Below are 18,537 nucleotides of genomic sequence, written 5' to 3' on the forward strand. Positions count from 1 at the left end.
ATATGACTTCACTCATATGAGGAATTTAAGATACAAAACAGATGAATATAAAGGAAGGGAAGCAAAAATAATATAAAAACAGAGAGGGAAACAAACCATAAGAGATTCTTAAATACAGAGAACAAACTGAGGGTTGCTGGAGGGGTACTGGGTAGGGGGAGGGCTAAATGGGCAAAGAGCATTAGACACTTGTTGGGATGAGCACCGGGTGTTATATATAAGTGATGAATCACTAAATTCTATTCCATTCTATTCTATTCTATTCATTATTACACTATATGTTAACTAACGTGGATGTAAAATTAAAAATAATAAATAAAAATAAATGAATAAGGGGGGAAAATCCCATTAAAAATAATAAAATAAAAATACAAGAAAGGAAAGGTGATCATAGTATAATAGTAGCCTATACAGTAAAATAGATTTACTTACATAATAATAATATAAAAACTGAATTCTAGGGGCGCCTGGGTGGCGCAGTCGGTTAAGCGTCCGACTTCAGCCAGGTCACGATCTCGCGGTCTGTGAGTTCGAGCCCCGCGTCAGGCTCTGGGCTGATGGCTCAGAGCCTGGAGCCTGTTTCCGATTCTGTGTCTCCCTCTCTCTCTGCCCCTCCCCCGTTCATGCTCTGCCTCTCTCTGTCCCAAAAATAAATAAACGTTGAAAAAAAAAAACAAAAAAAAACCCTGAATTCTAGGGGTGCCTGGGTGGCTTAGTCGGTTAAGCGTCCGACTTTCGCTCAGGTCGTGATCTCACGGTTTGTGAATTCAAGCCTAGTGTCAGGATCTGTGCTGACAGCTCAGAGCCTGGAGCCTGCTTCAGATTCTGTGTCTCCTTCTCTCTCTCTGCCCCTACTCCACTTGCTCTCTTTCTCTCTCTCAAAAGTAAACATTAAAAAAATTCTTTAACTGAATTCTGACTTTACTAAAATTATGGCCATTATTCAAAGAAAAGGAAGAAATTTGGAGGGTGGTACAGAGCCAAGTCCTTAATTATCATAAAAGGAAGTCAGTAGAAAATGTCTATAACTTAGGGATCAAGTGAAAACAGTATACTGAAGTTAATTAATACCAGAAGAGATAGCTCAGGGGTAGGGAGAAAAGGACAGGGCAGGAGAGTTATTTTATAACTATGAGCATACACTGTATTGTATTGACAATATTTTTTAAAGTAATAATAAACATTTTTTAAGTTGATGAAACAAAAAAATTTAATGGCTTTAAAAAAATTTTTAAAAAGGCAGCTCTCAAAGGGAAGTTTACAGTGATAAATGCATTTACATCAGGAAAAAAACAAGATCTCAAACAGCCCAACGTTACACCTCAAGAAATTAGAAAAAGAACAAACTAAACCCAAAGTTAACCAAAGAAGGAAATAATAAAGATTAGAACATAAAAAAATGAAATAGAGAACAGGAGAAGAACAGAAAAGATTAATAAACTAAGAGCTGGCTTTTTGAAAAGATAAACAAAACTGACAAACCTTTGGCTCCACTAACCAAGAAAAAAGATAGAGGGCCAGGGGTGCTCAGGTAGCTCAGTTGGTTGAGCATCCTCCTCTTGATTTCAGCTCAGGTCATGATTCCAAAGTCATGGTATCCCATGGGGCTACACTCTGAGCATGGAGCCTGCTTGGGATTATCTCTACCCCTTTCTCTTTGCCTCTTCCCTACTCTCACTCTCTCTCAAAAATAAACAAACATTAAAAAAAAAGATAGAGGGCCAAATAAATAAAATTATAAATGAAAGGAGAGATATTACAACTGATACCATACAAAGGATCATGAGACAACTATAAACAATTATACACCAACAAACAAATTAGACAACCTAGAAGAAATGGAGAAATTCCTAGAAACATACAACCTACCAAGAGTAAATCAGAAAGAAATCTGAACAGACCAATAATGAGTAAGGAGATTAAATCAGTAATCAAAAATCTTCCAACAAAGAAAAGCCCAGGACCAAAAGGTTTCACTGATGAAGTCTATCAAACATTTAAAAAATTAATGGCAATCCTTTCAAACACTTCTCAAAAAAGCAAAGAGGAGGGAACACTCTCAAACTGATTTTATAAAGCTGGCATTACAGTGATACCAAAGCCAGACACTACAAAAAAAGACAGGCCAATATTCCTGATGAATATAGATTCATATTTCTTCAACATAATACGAGCAAACCAAATTCAAAAGTACATTAAAGGGGATCATATACCATGCAAGTGTGGTTCAACATACACAAATCAATAAATGGGATGCATTGCAAGACAAAAGTTCTAAGATCGTCTCAACAGATGCAGAAAAAGCATTTGAGAAAATCTGCATCCATTTATGATAAAAATTCTCAATAGATTGACATCAATATAACAAAGGCCACATATGACAAGACGCACCATACTCAATGGTGAAAAGCTGAAAGCTTTTCCAATAAGATCAGGAACAAGGGTGCCTACTCTCACCATTCCTATTTAACATAACACTGGAAGTCCTAGTCAGTGCAATCAGGCAGGAAAAAGAAATAAAAAGCAACCAAGTCAGAAAGAAGTAAAAATGTCTGTCTGCATATGAAATCCTATAGTCTACCAAAAAACTGTCAGAACAATTCAATGAATTCAGTCAAGCTGCAGGATACAAAACTAGCATAGAAAAATGAGTTGTTTTTCTAAAACTAAAAACAAATCACCTGAAAAAGAAATAAAGAAAATAATCCCATTCACAATAGCATCAAAAACAATAAAATACTTATGAATAAATTTAACCAAGGAGAGAAAAGATCTTTACACTGAAAACTAAAAGTCATCATGAAAGAAATTGAGGAAGATACAAATAAATAGAAAGGGATCTTGTGTTCATGGGTTGTAAGAATTAATATTGTTAAAATGCCTATACTATCCAGACCCACCTACAGATTGAATGCAATCCCTATCAAGATTCCAATGGCAATTTTTTTTTACAGAAATAGAAAAAGCATTCCTAAGATTCATATAAAAACACAATAGACCCCAAATAGCCAAAGCTGAAAAAGACCAACAAAGTGGGAGGCATCACATTTCCAGATTTCAAACCATATTACAAAACTGTAGTAACCAAAACAGTATGATAACTGGCATAAAAACAAACACCTAGACCAATAGAACAGAGTCAAGAGCTCAGAAATAAACCCATGCAAAGATGGTGAACTAATATACGACAGGAGAACAAAGAATACCCAATAGGAAAAGGATAGTCTCTTCAATAAATGGTGCCAGGAAAACTGAATATTCATATGCCAAAGAATGAAACTGGACCTCTGAATTATACCACTCTCAAAAATTAACTCCAAATGGATTAGACTTAGGCATAAGACCTGATACCATAAAACTCTTTGAAAGTTGCTAAGAGAATACATCTTAAATGTTCTCAACAGACACACATACAATTGTAAAACTAGGTGAGGTGATGGATATGTTAACTAACCTTAGCTGGTAAACATTTTGTAATATATATGTATATCAAGTCATCATGCCATATATCTTAAACTCACACAATATGTCAACACTTTTCAATAAGGCTGGAAAAACTTTTAAATTAAAAAAAAATGCAACAAGTACATACAATGGAATACTATACTCAGCAGTAAAATGGAATGAACTATCAGATAATTCCCAAATAATCATGCCGAGTAAAAGAAATCAAAAATAGGAGGGGTTGTGAAGGAAATGAAGAATCTTTTGAGGGGTGAATATGTTCATTATCTTGATTGTTGTGATGGTTTTATAGGCATGTATAAGTGTCAAAATTTATTAAATTGTCCACTTTATTTTTTAAGTAGGCTTCATGCCCAACATGGGTCTTGAACTCACAACCCAGAGATCAAAAGTCGCTTGCTCTCCCAATGGAGCAAGCCAGGCACCCCTTAAATTGTCCACTTTAAATACATGCAGTTCACTCTATGTCATTTATATCTCAATTAAATTTTTAAAGTGTATATGTAATTTTTTATGATTCCCTGCCCTAACCAAATTTTGATTATCCAACTGTACTAGTCTGCTCAGGCTTCCATAACAAAATACCACTGATTGAGTGGCTTAAACAATAGAAATTTATTTTCTCATATTTCTGGAGGCTGGAAGTCCAAGATCTAGGTCTCAGCAGGTTGGTTTCTGTTGAGCTCTCTCGTCCTGGGTTCCAGGTGGCTGCCTTCTCATCGTGTCCTCAAAGTGGCCTTTCCTCTGGGCATGCACAGAGAGTATCTTGTGTCTCTTCCTCTTCTTACAGTACACCAGTCCTATTGGATTAAGACCCCTTCCTTATGACCTTATTTAACCTTAATTACCTCCTTGAAGATCTTATCTCCAAACACAGTCACATTGGGAGGGCTTCAACACATGAATTTTAGCAGGGGATATAATTCAGTCCATAACACCAACCAACTACAGGTCCCATTTGTGTCAAATGAGACGGTTTGTGCTCTACTTACTCATTCACTCCCTAACACTTTCAGCACCAGGTTTCAACAGTATCTGACAGTGTCATCTGTGATCTGTGAGGATAATCTGCTTTTCTCTACCCATTACCTGGAAGCAATGAAATCTATACCAAATAAAACTACTAAACTAGCTTTTCTTTCATTTCCTATCCATATTCATAAGGCTAGGACTGTATTATTGTAAACTCACTTATATAACAACTATACTGTAGATCTTTCTTAGAATTCTATCTGCAATTTGTTCTGAATTTTAATTACCCATTAATTATAAACACAATGAATAACAACCATTACTACTAATCACTATAATAAACAGATGAATCACTCAAACAAATGTACAAACTTTTTATTTAGAATTAGAGACTCAAATACAAATTAAATAAGTACAATACAAAATATTAAGCCTTCATAAAACAGATCATAACCACTTTAAATTATCTATTTCTAAAACAAAATTAAAGAGAAATCTAAAAATGGTCTAAACTCAAATTATTTTTAAACTCTTATTGTCAACATTAAAATTATCACAAAACGCTTAAAGAAATTTAACTGGAAAATGAACAAAGCCACTACTGAGAGATTCCTGCTATCTACTATTTCAATTAAGGAATGAAAACATAGTATGATTTCTACTCATTCACAAATAAAATGCACCTCATTTTAAAAAGACTATCTATTTTACTCCAAGACTGTGAGAACTGCTTTGTTTACTTGACTTTTATTTTTAATATGGCACAATAGGTTTGATCAGTGTAAGCAATATCACCAGAAATATTTAGAATGTTCATTTTTATGAACAAAAGAATCACATATTTTAGAAGTTAAAATATTACAATATAATAAATATCATTAATAAGATACATGGCAAAATAAAGATATACATTAAAAATTAAGTCTTTTTCTTTTCATTTATGAATGGGAAACTGATCAAACTCATGCTACACTTTCCCTTTTTACTCCAGAAAAAAAAAGGTTTTATAGTTTATATTATTGTTATAAATCCAAATCTAAGAATCTGTACCAAAAAAGTACCAAGGAGATAGTATACTATCTTAAGCTCATATTGTTTCTGAAAATACTTATAAAAGTAAAACTAGACTTGTATTAAGTAGATAACAGGAAAATACGAATACAGTGTTTACATATTTAAAATAACCCAAAACAAAAATAAAAAAAAATCCACACTCAAGAATGGTACCCACATTATTTAAGAATAAAGTTATTTCCATATATGCAAACAAGTGTGGGGTTAAATATTTCCCTAAAACATGCATATTATGAGGCCTTTCATATTTAAGCTTATAAAACCAAACTATATTGTGTTTATATCAATTATCATGATGGGACATTTTAAAACTCTGACATCTGTTGTTCTGTAAAACTGAAGATGAAATATAAACAAACTCAGGATCTCACTAGAAAATCTTAGATATCTCTGCAACCTGTTATATTTTTCCATGAAATAAATGTGCTCCAAGATGCAATTGTTCTTCAAAATTTTTAATTTCTATGACTGATCTTTAAAAACTATTTAAATTAGGGGCACCTGGGTGGCTCCCTGAGGTCAGCACGGAGCCTGCTTTGATGCTCTGTCCCCTCTCCTCTGCCCCTCCCCCACTCATGCTCTGTTCCTCAAAAAAAATAAATAAAACATTTAAAAACCATTTAAATTAAATCACATTTCTTGGAGAAAATTTACTTAAGAGTTCTTAATGACTTAGCCTTTTTCTATGAGCAATTTTGCTTCAAGTGGTAGAGTTCAAGCTCTGTTAGAAGTTTGGGGTTTTTTGTCTTTCAAAAAGATTTTCCTACGGACTTACTAAATGTAAAATTAATAGTATATGATAAATTTTGGAATACAATAATTCTTAAGTTTTCAGTTTATTACAACTAACTAGCTATAACATCAAGCAAGTTACTTAACTTTTCTGTGCCTTAGTTTCATCTTTAAAACAAAGAGATTAGAACAGATAATCTCTAAAATTCCTTCCAATTTTCACATGGTAGGATTCTGTGTTTCTGGAAGAATAGCTCATTGATATACTGAATTTTCCATACAGCAAGAAAACGGATACGAACTAAAGTAGCACAGCTAAACTAATCTCCTATAAGAAAAAACACAAAGACCATGTTAAAGTTCAACTTCCCAAACTTTACTAGACCCATTCTCTCTAGCCAGACCAATGCACTGCCCATAGAGATAACATCAAATATCTTACATAAGGTATTTTAAATTACACTGTAAAACCTATTAAAATATATTAAGTCTATGCCACAGTTTTCTTGCATTCTAATTTACATCATTTTCATTCTATCTACATCCAAAATAATCTGTACAGTTAAGGTAGGGGTCTACTTAATATTCTTGCACTTCAAAACACTAGTAAAGTTCTATCAAATGAAGAGCAAAACATTAAGCCTTATCATAATCTGCCAAGTTTAAAATAAAAGTACACTAATGCTATTTATGGGCTAGAAAAACAAGGGAAAGGTAAAAAAGGAAATCTTGCTGACAAATGCTGATGTTCAAATGAATTTAGAGGTGTTTTGCCATTTCTCAGAAAAGGGGCAAAAGTTGTCAGCAGAAACCTACGTAGGCAATACTGAACCATGACATTTCAGGAACTTTCATGAGAAATTAATTTTCCATGAACAGCACTTTAGTATTAGTGCAGTGCAAGTTGGTTTTTCTGTGTCTAACTATGGGCAGCAAATGAGGCACTTAACTGTAAAATAGAAAAATAGGGTATATTTAAGAAGAAATTCAAAATCACTCATAAAAGATAATTAGCATTATTCAAAAAGTAAAAAATTCTATTTTTATTAACATGCATTCAATGTTACACATGCTTCACTAGGGAAAATTTTCAATGTAAGACGACTGTTTGATTTAGAAGAGACAGAAAATATTTCCTTTTCAAAAGATTCTGGATTTCTGAGAATGAAATACAAGTCTTCTCAACCTGAGTGCTACATATTTATAAACAGAGAAAAATGCATTTTACCCACACTGGAGAAATGTTCCTAACTATCAACAAAGTATAACATGTGATCCCTGACTTTATTCGTGAAGGATCAGAAGTTATTGTTTTATATAACTTAAAAGAAGGAGATCTAGTGACTGTAACAGAAAAATGAATTTTGATATTTAGCACCTAAATTTAGAGAACACTTAAGTATTGCCATAGTTTTAAATAGTTGTATGTCCAGAGATCGGGGGAAATCAGATAGTGTAGTTCAAGGATACTTTAACATTCTCAAAGATTAAAATACCAAACCTCCTTGATTTGCAAATGCATCCATCTATAACACTCAAACACAATATTATCATCTCTTCCTGAAGCTAACAAGAAATAAGTGAGGTTTATTTTTTCTTAGCCACCATTAAACTGTCTTCCAAATGTGGCACTTTTTCAGAAATTTGTTTAGAAAATAGTCCTTTAAAAAAAGTCATTCATATTCTATCACTAATACTATTTTAAATGTTCTTCACTATGAGGCAGAGGCCAAAAAATGAAGTAAATGGCCATGGACCTTCTGCTGAAATACATAAGCAAATATAAAGCAGGATCAGAGAAGATGAACATAGTATGTTGGCACAGAAATGGTTATCTGTAGGGTAAAAAAGCACTGAATGAAAAGACAATGTCTGCTGTGACATTATTCCAAGTGAATGGAACCTAGCATCTGCTCTCTTCATATCTAAGAGAAAATTCTTGTATTGTCTCTTTAAATAAGCTTGATTTTAATGCTAGATGGAACACTTTGCTTTATATGTTAAAACTAATACATGACATTAAAGTTTTCCATGAGAAAATTTAATCGTTTTCCTCTGAAAAATCCTCTAATCTTACTTTTTCTCCCTATTTGCTGATAAGAAGGCTTTCCTTGACTCATAAGGGAGGGAAAGGGGAAAGGCTTAGAAATATATGTTCTTATTCCAAGGAGGCTGGAAAATTTCTGGAGTTCATTTATATTCACTTTAACAAACTGTATTCCTTACTACATAATTAATCTCCTGACATACAGAAAAATCTAAATTCTCTTATTTATACCTTTAAGGTAAATTGTTCTATTTTCTTGAAGATATTCTAGTTTGTTTTTGAAAGGCAATGAGTACATTGAAAAACAGGAACACTGTTGATGCAATTCAGTTGTTGGGAAATAAAGTGCACATAGCTTTCAATATAAATATTGTTTGATAGATTACAACTAAGAGCTCACAAAATCAAAACAAGAAGTCAGCTCAGTATCTAGAATATGGAAAACATGAGACAAGAATACAAATTCTATACAAATAGTAACAAAATGGGGATGATAGTCCCCTTCAAAAAAAAAAAAAAAAGGGGGCAAGTGAAAATGGTAAAAGTAAATTTCTGCTTCCCAAGCAACCACACATGCTACACAGTAATACCAACATGCAGTACCTGAAATGCAGACTCACAGTCTGACTGTTGCCCTTGAACTTCAGCATTTAATTTACAATTTTCTGGTGCCTGGCTGATTTCATCTTGCAAAGCAGGAGATATGCCATGAGAATCATCTACAGAAGTGCTGTCAGACAAGGCATCTAACTTTTCAGGGGAAGGAGCAATATGAAGCTTACTATCTCCTGTGCCTTCCTCCAAATTTGTCCTCTCCTCAGCATCTTCTAGCTGTTGAACTGAAGTTAAATACTGCTCAAGTAGACTATTATCCTGCTCGTTGTTTAAACTCTCCTTACTCCATTCACCATGTTCATCACTAACATCCCCTACATCAGACTCTTTGCCGTATTTGACTGTGTCAATGGAATTCCCCATTATGGAACTTTCACTGCCTTCTGTGGAACTTTTTTCAAAATCCAAAGAATCCTGCAAACAGTGAACTTGCTCTGTTAGGGAAGAATGAAAACCAGAGTCTGGAAATTCTGGTAAGGATTTCTCTTGAGGAGCCTCATCAGGCGCAATAAACCAGTCAGGATTTTGATCAGAAGAGGGCTCCTGACTTTGGGTGAGTAACGGAGGCTTACATGGCACTAGAGTACTTGATACAGGAGGAACATCAGTACGCCAGGAACTTAGACGCTGATCCATCATCTGCTGCCAAGCTTGTAGAGACCTTACCTACAAACCAAAGGATATAGTTTTATTATAAAAGTCACGCCTGTTTTACAATGTTCTTTAAGCTTTCTTCCCAATACTCATGAAGGTGATAAATGGCAGACGGCAGAACTTGAGTTAGAAATGGCCTGACTCCCCTTACCCCTTCCATAGCACTCCCAGCCTAAAGCAGGCTGGCACAAGTGGTGCACATCCTTGGTAACAGAAGGTCCTCACCAGGAGAGTTAGGATGGGCCAAAGCAATTCTCTTGTTGCTACTGGAAGAACTATCAGAAGCACAACAACACATGACTAAGGGGTAAATAATGTGCTGAGTATTAACTGAAGTCTATTGAATAAGACAGATTAGAGCCTATTATAAGTAGATTCTCTAAAATAAAAATCTCATTGTAGATATCCATTTAAGGTAAGAGTTTTTAAACACTATCTAACAATATATAGCATATACAACTCTAAAATACCTAAAAATATCCCAGGCACTTGATAACATGACCTTTACATTTTTATATTATAATTAAAATCTCAAAATTTTACAGTTAAATCTGCAACAAGAAAGCAATTATAGAATTTTTTAGTTTCCCTTTGACCACCCTCTAAGGTAATCACTGAGAGCAGTGTGATGTGTGTCCTTCCAGACCTTTTACTATGTATTTTTAAATACACACGATGTTTTTAAAATCAAGCAGAACCTTAAGTTCTGCAACGTGCTGTTTTTCACTGAACAATGTTATTCTGGAGATCTTTCCAGGTCATCAGTTCATACCCTTACCTTATTCTGTTTAACTGTTTCATAATGTTCCATGATGTTGTTATTCTATAATTCATTTAACAGCTCCCCTACTATTAGTAATTATAAAACCTTAGAAATCAGTAACTATTTCTTAATTTTGTAGGCAAAATCCTATTATAACAAACTCATTTATAAAAATGTTTTCAAGAAATTATCATTAAGAAATATTTGATGAAAAGGGCACCTAGGTGGCTTAGTCAGTTAAGTGTCTGACTTGGCTCAGGTCATGATCTCACAGTTTGTGAGTTTAAGCCCTGCACCGGGCTCTCTTCTGTCAGCACAAAGCCTGGAGCCTGGGCTTTGGCTCCTCTGTCTCCCTCTCTCTCTCTCTGCCCCTCCCCTATGCATGCACACTCCCTCTCTCAAAAATAAATAAACATTAAAAAAAATATTTGATGAGATAAAATAACAGTAAAACTGATTGTCTGAACTATCTCTGATGTGTGCTATTATTACAGGATTCAAACTCTTTCCCAAGAAGTCATGCATTCTTTTTAGGACATGCATATTGTAGCCATCATATACCATTTTAGCCACCTTATATTCAAATATTCCCAAAAGATAAAACAAGAAAGACAACTACATAAAACTTCTAATTGGGTTTTTTCTCCCTAGTGGAAATTATGACAACATCCCTCAATTTAGTGCTTTTCTTCATCTTTATGGTTTATCTTTGTGGCCAAAATTATGAAAATATTTTTCTTTAGATTAAATAAAATGTAACGAAATTCACTGGCCTGGTTCAGAGTTAGTGGCAAAGAACACAGACCATATCCTCAACCTTTAGAAGAAGTGCTTAATATGCCTGACTACTCTATGATTATCTCCATAAATCCAGAATGTTTCTTTGTTCATACATTAGGTAAATCAGCAGGAATGGGTTTACCTGGTTCCAAAGGAATCTGACAGCCTCCTCTTGCACAAATTTTTTAATGCGTTCTTCATCTCTTTCTTTTCTTAATCTACAATAATTCAAAATCCATTACTGACACAATGAAGGGTGCTTTGACTTGTGCCTGTTGTTACAACTAATAAACACTTGTGCTGTCAAGACATTAATAATCTAGTAACAGCCCTTTCTACTTTTAGAGTATCTAAACTGAAACTAGTTTTAAAGTATGACTCAATGTAGAAGCCAAATGAATATAACTGAAATTCAGATGATACTGGCTCCACAAAGTATTGCCAATGATGAAAAACAAAACAAAATATTAAATGGCTCTTTATCAGGGGCGCCTGGGTGGCGCAGTCGGTTAAGCGTCCGACTTCAGCCAGGTCACGATCTCGCGGTCCGGGAGTTTGAGCCCCGCGTCAGGCTCTGGGCTGATGGCTCAGAGCCTGGAGCCTGTTTCCGATTCTGTGTCTCCCTCTCTCTCTGCCCCTCCCCCGTTCATGCTCTGTCTCTGTCCCAAAAATAAATAAACGTTGAAAAAAAAAAATTTTTTTAAATGGCTCTTTATCTGGCTGTTATTTCCCAGCCAAGAACACCAAAGACACAGGAGCCTGCAGCAAGGAGTACTTGCTCAAAGCCTCAGAGCAACTGAGGATTAGGATCACAGCTTGACAGCCCTCTTCTAAGAGATTATTAGTAGGACTAATCCCATCAAATCCAGTCCCTGTTTGCCCGTCCCTGACATATTCCTTGCCATTATCAACAGAGCTGCCCTTCCATCACTTCCCCTTATTCATTAAAGTATTAATCTGGGCTCACTGCTGCCCTCTCCATAGGCCTTTCACCAAGCTAAGGCTCCCTTAGTTGTCCATTACCTTCCAGAATGTCACCACTTTTTCTAGGCCCCCCAAGTCCTTCTCCTGTGCCATCTGGGACTCCTGAATTGTAATCAGTAAACTCCCTTAATTTCTCAACCTCTTCTCTGAAATTTTCCTTGACTGAATCAGACATATTGCTGAGGGCACTGTAGCCCTCTCAAGTGGAAGTTATTTTAGGGCACCTGGCTGGCCTAGTTGGTAGAGCATGCGACTCTTGATCTTGGGGCTGTGAGTTCAAGCCACATGTTGTACAGGCAGCCTACTTAAAAAAAAAAGTGGAAGCTATACATCCATACATCAGGGTCAGAAGATAGCTTCTCACTACTGTCGACAAACATTCTTTGCCTTCCTCCTTGAAGAACTCCTGCCATCCTGCTAAGTTTCCCCAAACTCTTTTCACATACAGGCCTCCCATTATCTGCCCCCATTCATGAAAGTCTCAGGGCGAGTGTCTCTCAGCTCCATTCCTATCATCATTTCTGGAGACCTCAGCACTCACATGGACGCTGTCCCTCATAATAATCCACCCTACGGGGGCGCCTGAGTGGCTCAGTCGGTTAAGCGGCCGACTTCGGCTCAGGTCATGATTTCGCGGTCCGTGAGTTCGAGCCCCGCGTCGGGCTCTGTGCTGACCGCTCAGAGCCTGGAGCCTGTTTCAGATTCTGTGTCTCCCTCTTTCTGACCCTCCCCCGTTCATGCTCTGTCTCTCTCTGTCTCAAAAATAAAATAAACGTTAAAAAAAAAAAAATCCACCCTACATCATTCATTCTCACAGTCTCACTAGAGATCCAGTCATTTTAAAAACAATCTCAAGCACCCACACAAACCACTACCTCCTTTCCTCCCAGCCCACTGGCTCTTGTTACCCCTACGACAATCTGGACATCCAGCCTTCATCCAGACCTCCACATTAGCGACCCCCACCTCCTCCTGGCTCTCCTTTTACCTTGTTTAAATCCCAAGATCCACCATTATAAGCATCCCCCCCCAAATATCTTCAGCTCCTTTGTCTCCTCCCCTATCATATTCACCTGGAAAAAACCCATTCCTGGCAGAACCAAATTAACCATGCCCGAATCAGAAGAAAACAGCTGAGAGCTACTGATGAAAATCATACAACCTGACCTACTGTCTTCCACTCTAACTTTTTCCTCACATTGTCTGATAATCCTCCATTCTCCTTGTAAGTTCACTTTTAAGACGAATACCTCACAACTCTCTCATTTTCAAATGTTGAGCCTGTCTTCTATATCACTGAAAAAGAAGCGGCATCCATTAGACAGGACTTCCTGTCCCCCAGTATCAAACCTACCACCTTACCTGCTCCTGCTCCTGCTCCTAGCTCAGGCCACTCCCTCTTCTTGTGCACAGATCCTTCTTTCACCTTCTCAAGAACTTCAACCCCATACTTCTCCTTTCCTTCCTCTACATTATCCATTTTTCCCTACTTATTGAATCATTCCATCAACACATAAACATGCTCTGTATCTCCCATCTTTTTTTAAAATTTATTTCAGACAGAGAGAATGGGGGAAAGGGGCAGAGGAAGAGAGAGAGAGAGAGAGAGAGAGAGAGAGAGAGAGAGAGAGAGAGAGAGTCTTAAGCAGACTCCACGTGCAGTGCAGAGCCTAATGTGGGACTTAATCCCACAATCATGGGATCATAACCTGAGCCAAAATCAAGAGTCAGAAGCTCAATCAACTGAGCCACCCAGGGGCTTTAGGTTCTTTAAAGAAGAATTTTCCTGGCGTGCCTGAGTAGCTCAGTTGGTTAAGCGCCTGACTCTTGATTTCAGTTCAGGTCATGATCTCACAGTTCGTGAGTTCAAGCCCTGTATCAGGCTCACACTAACAGTGCGGACATGCTTGGGATTCTCTTTCTCTGCCCCCTCCCCCCCCCCGCTTGTACATGCACTCTCTCTCTCTCAAAATAATCTTTTTAAAAAATAAACAAATATGGGCACCTGGATGGCTCAGTCGGTTAAGTGTCCAACTTCGGCTCAGGTCATGACTTTGTGGTTCACGGGTTCAAGACCTGCGTTGGGCTCTGTGCTGACAGCTCAGAGTCTGGAGCCTGCTTCAGATTCTGTGTCTCCCTCTCTCTCTGCCCCTCCCCTGCTCGCACTCTGTCTCTCTCTCTCTCTCTCTCTCTCTCTCTCAAAAATAAACATTAAAATATTGTTTTAAATAAATAAAATAGAAATTTCCTTAATTTCAGATTCTCCTCCAGCAACAACTCCTCTGTTCTTTTCCTCAAGCAACATACTCCAAAAGAATTGGCTACACTCATTCTTCACCTCTCATTCACTATTCAACCCATTCCAAACTGTCTGATTCCACTTCGTCACTGAAGCTCCTCTTAGGAAATTCACTGGGCAGGAAAGGGTTAATTCAGCTAGCTTGGGATCTTCAAACCCTACACATTCCAAAGATAAGACCGGCCTTGACTGGGTCTGGGAAATAATATCCAAGCCTTCGAAATATCCTGTTGATAAGAGTATCTTTGTATATGTGGGCCTTGGGGCCAAACCAGATAGTTTATGCTAACAATGTGCTTTTAGGTGAATACCTGTTTTGTTCACCTGTGGCCCTGATACAGACACTGTAGCAGTCTGCCCTTATGTAAAGGGCTAAGGTCTAAGTAATTAAGGTTAGTCACACAGGCACTCAATGCTATGTGACTGATGCCCAATAAAAACCCTGCATATCAGGGCTTCAGTGAGCTTTCCTGGTTGGCAATACTTCATATGTGTTGTCACACATCATTGCCATGAGATTCAAGCCCTATCTGTACTACTCCACTGGAAGAAGACAACTAGAAGCCTGTGCCTGGTCTCTCCAGGACTCTGCCCTATACACCTTTTTTCTTTGCTGACTTTAATCAGTACCCTCTCACTGTAATACACCAGAGTCATGAATAGAATAGCTTTCCTGAGTTCTGTGAGTCTGTTTAGCAAATCATGAAACTCGAGAATAGCCCTAAGGTCCCCCCGTATAGTCGCCAATAACTTCCAGCTTCTAAATTCTCTGTCCTCCCTACGGCACCTTTCTTCTCTCCTAAAACACTTCCCTATCAAAGCTGAGACACACGGGGTGCCTGGGTGGCTCAGGTGGTTGAGCACCCGACTTGGGCTCAGGTCATGATCTCATGGTTTGTGTGAGTTCGAGCCCTGCATCGGGCTCTGTGCTGACAGCTCAGAGCCTGAAGCCTGCTTCAGATTCTGTGTCTCCCTCTCTCTCTGCCCCTTCCCCACTCATGCTCTGTCTCTCTCTGTCTCTCAAAAATGAATAAACGTTCAAAAAAAAAATTTTTTTTAAACGCTGAGACACACATTCTCCCTATTTTTCTACCACACTGGGTGTCCCTTCTCAATGTCTTTCACTGCCTCCTCCTCTTCCAACTGATAATATCAATAAATATTGCTAGTGGCAATACTAATACTCAAAATAAATTTATGAAGTCCTAATTCTCTTGGGTGGCAGTCAGTAAAACATGTGAGCCCCAGAAGTGAGGAATAATTCCTACCATTGCCCCAGAATTTTAGTCCCTTCTAAATCCTCACTCCTTAATTCTCTCTTCACTTACTGGGTTCTATGTATACTTTCTCATCTTCTCATTTCTATATTTATTCAGTTCCTTTAAATTTTCTGTACCTTTCTAAAGTTTAAAAACATCTTTAAGACAAGTAATCACTCAACATTTACTGCTATACTGCATCAATGAACCAAGTGCTGAGCTAGAGATGGAGACAGATGCATTTGGCAGCTTGTCTTCAAAATGCTTTCCATATGTTCTAGATCAGGAAACCAGGAGTGTCAACACGGTATGAAGTGTCCTGACCACAGCAGCGATGGTTCAATGTTCTGAATCAGCTCTAAGACTCTGACACTCCCAAACCAACAAAACAGCACCTAAACAAGGACTTTTGGCCCACCTCCTTATTTCTTCAGTTAAGCAAACAATGTGCTCCTGCATTCTACGCAGCCGGATTTCATGACGCACATCTTTAGCTTGGGGGTTATAGTTCCTGGTATAAAAGCCTCGCCAAGAGGCCTGAAGTTTGGTGGCTGCTTCATTCAATTTCTGAAGGGCAACTTTATCTTGTCCCAAAGCAACAGGTCTCTGGGTTAAAACTCCGCAGGGAAGTTTCTCTGAAGCTGATTGAGATACGGTTTCTTCACTGTCTGGCAGCGTATGGAAGACATTGTGTCCAACCGACTCAGGAAAAGATATAAGACTATGGGTGTCATCCTTCAAGACAGCATTGGTTACTGTTGGCTCCAGACAAGGTAACAGCCCACCTTCCTCATTTACCTCTGTACTAACAGCACTTTCCGTAGTTTGAGCAGAATTCTCACTTGCAGGCCAAAAAGCCTTTTCTTCTTCCTTACTGAAGTCTTGGTTTTCCAGCCCTTTCAAAGACTCATCTGCAACACCATCATCTTCTAGGCCCAAGTTAATGCCTTGCAGCCTCAACTCAACTGTAGGTGATACTGGAGAGAGTCCTGATGGAACTGGCATAAAAGTAGACTCTGAAGAGAGAAGACTACAGTTTAACTTGTCCTCATCTGTCTGTATGTCTTCCAAGTGCAGGTCATTTCGGGAATATCTTGTAGTGTGTATAGAGGCTGGAAAGTTATTCTTAACAGCATGTAATTGATCATCATTACTGTTAGTCCCAACCCAAGAATTGACTTGGATGACGGGTTCTAGAAGAATCAACAAAATATCATTGAAACCACTAAATATTTAAAGAGGTATTTTTTTAGTTTTATCTTTGTAATGAAATCTAACCCCTAAAATATAGTAAATAAAATGCCTTCAGTGATTTCCTCCAATATGCCTAAAACATCAAAGACTTAAGAAAATGAATTCTTGCAATAATCATGGGAAAAATCAAAGTATCCGGTCACTACAAAAGGTGGCAACTCTGAATGTTTTTTCTCTGAACATTTTTTAAGAATTAAAATTGAAGCACAGTGAAAGAAACAATCAACAAAACAAAAAGGCAACCTACTGAATGAAAAAAGATACTTGCAAGTGACATATCCAATAGAGGGTTACTATCCAAAATATATAAAGAACTGATACAACTCAACATCTAAAAAACAAATAATCCAATTAAAAATGGTCAGAAGACATGAACAGACATTTCTCCAAGAGACATCCAGATGGCCAGACACATGAAAAGATGCTCAATATCACTCATCATCAGGGAAATGCAAATCAAAACTACAATGAGATATCACTTCACACCTCTCAGAATTGCTAAAATGGCTAAAATCAAAAATACAAAAAAACAAGCGATGGCAAGGATGTATAGAAAAAAGAACCCTTGTACACTGTGGGTGGGAATGCAAACTGTAGCCACTATGGAAAACACTATGGAGGTTCTTCAAAAAGTTAAAAATAGAACTACCCTATGATCTAGAAATCTCACTACTTGGTATTTACCCCAAAAATGCAAAAACACTAATTCAAAGGGATACATGTACCCCTATGTTTACTGCAGCATTATTTACAGTAGTGCTATTACGGAAGCAGCTCAAGTGTGCACTGAATAAAGAAGATGTGACACACACACACACACACACACACATAATGAAATAACATTCAGCCATCATAAGGAATAAAATCTTGCTATTTGCAATAACATGGATGGATCTAGAGAGTATTATGCTAAGTGAATTAAGTCAGAGAAAGACAAATATCATATGATTTCACTCATATGTGGAATTTTAGAAACAAAACAAATGAGCAAAGGAAGAAAAGAGAGACAGACAAACCAAGAAACAAACTCTTAACTATTGAGAACAAACTGATGGCTACCAGAGGGGAGGTGTGGGGGCGGGGGGTGGGGGGATGGGTGAAATAGGTGATGGGGATTAAGAATATGTTTATCATGATGAGCACTGAGTAATGTACAGAATTGCTGAATCACTATATTGTACACCTGAAACTAACATAACACTGTATGTTAACTATACTGAAATTAAAATTTAAAACGTAATAAAAAATAATACTAAAAACATAATACCAACGACAAAAACAATAATAAACAAAAATTAACACCTTAAAATACAGTAGTTTTACATGTATGCCTGTATAGATACATATATAAAATATAAGACCTAAATGTTCACTTAACAAACAAAAAATTAGGAGAATGTATACTTTTTTGTTTTATGGTACGCGACAGATCTAACAACTTGAAGAAAAAGGATCAGAGAGCAGTTAATTTCGTACCGCCTTCCTGGACTCTCTGGCCATCTTGAACAGGGCTTGAATGCTCAGGTACAAGGGGTGTTCTTGTTTCAACAGGAGCAAGAGGAGCCAGCTCTTCACTTTGGCTTTGGTTCATCAACTGCCTCTGGTGAAACCTAAAAATCAATAACATCTGATGTGATTT

The 18,537-nt window shown here is 37.2% G+C and overlaps 1 protein-coding gene across 1 annotated transcript in view; it reads right to left on the bottom strand.

Moving 5' to 3' along the window:
* Positions 1-4,878: 4,878 nt before the first annotated feature.
* The window catches only part of CEP97 (centrosomal protein 97), a 29,841-nt gene continuing 16,182 nt past the window's right edge, over positions 4,879-18,537 (bottom strand). The window contains exons 8-11 of the mRNA XM_047876238.1: positions 18,375-18,508; positions 16,063-16,837; positions 11,245-11,320; positions 4,879-9,571 (exon numbers count right to left, since the gene is read on the bottom strand). Coding sequence (XP_047732194.1) covers positions 8,867-9,571; positions 11,245-11,320; positions 16,063-16,837; positions 18,375-18,508 — 1,690 coding nt within the window. The 3' untranslated portion in view covers positions 4,879-8,866. The remainder of the gene's footprint in view (positions 9,572-11,244; positions 11,321-16,062; positions 16,838-18,374; positions 18,509-18,537) is intronic.

This window comes from Prionailurus viverrinus, chromosome C2 (genome assembly GCF_022837055.1).
Source record: "Prionailurus viverrinus isolate Anna chromosome C2, UM_Priviv_1.0, whole genome shotgun sequence".
In the NCBI taxonomy this organism is placed as follows: Eukaryota; Metazoa; Chordata; class Mammalia; order Carnivora; family Felidae; genus Prionailurus; species Prionailurus viverrinus.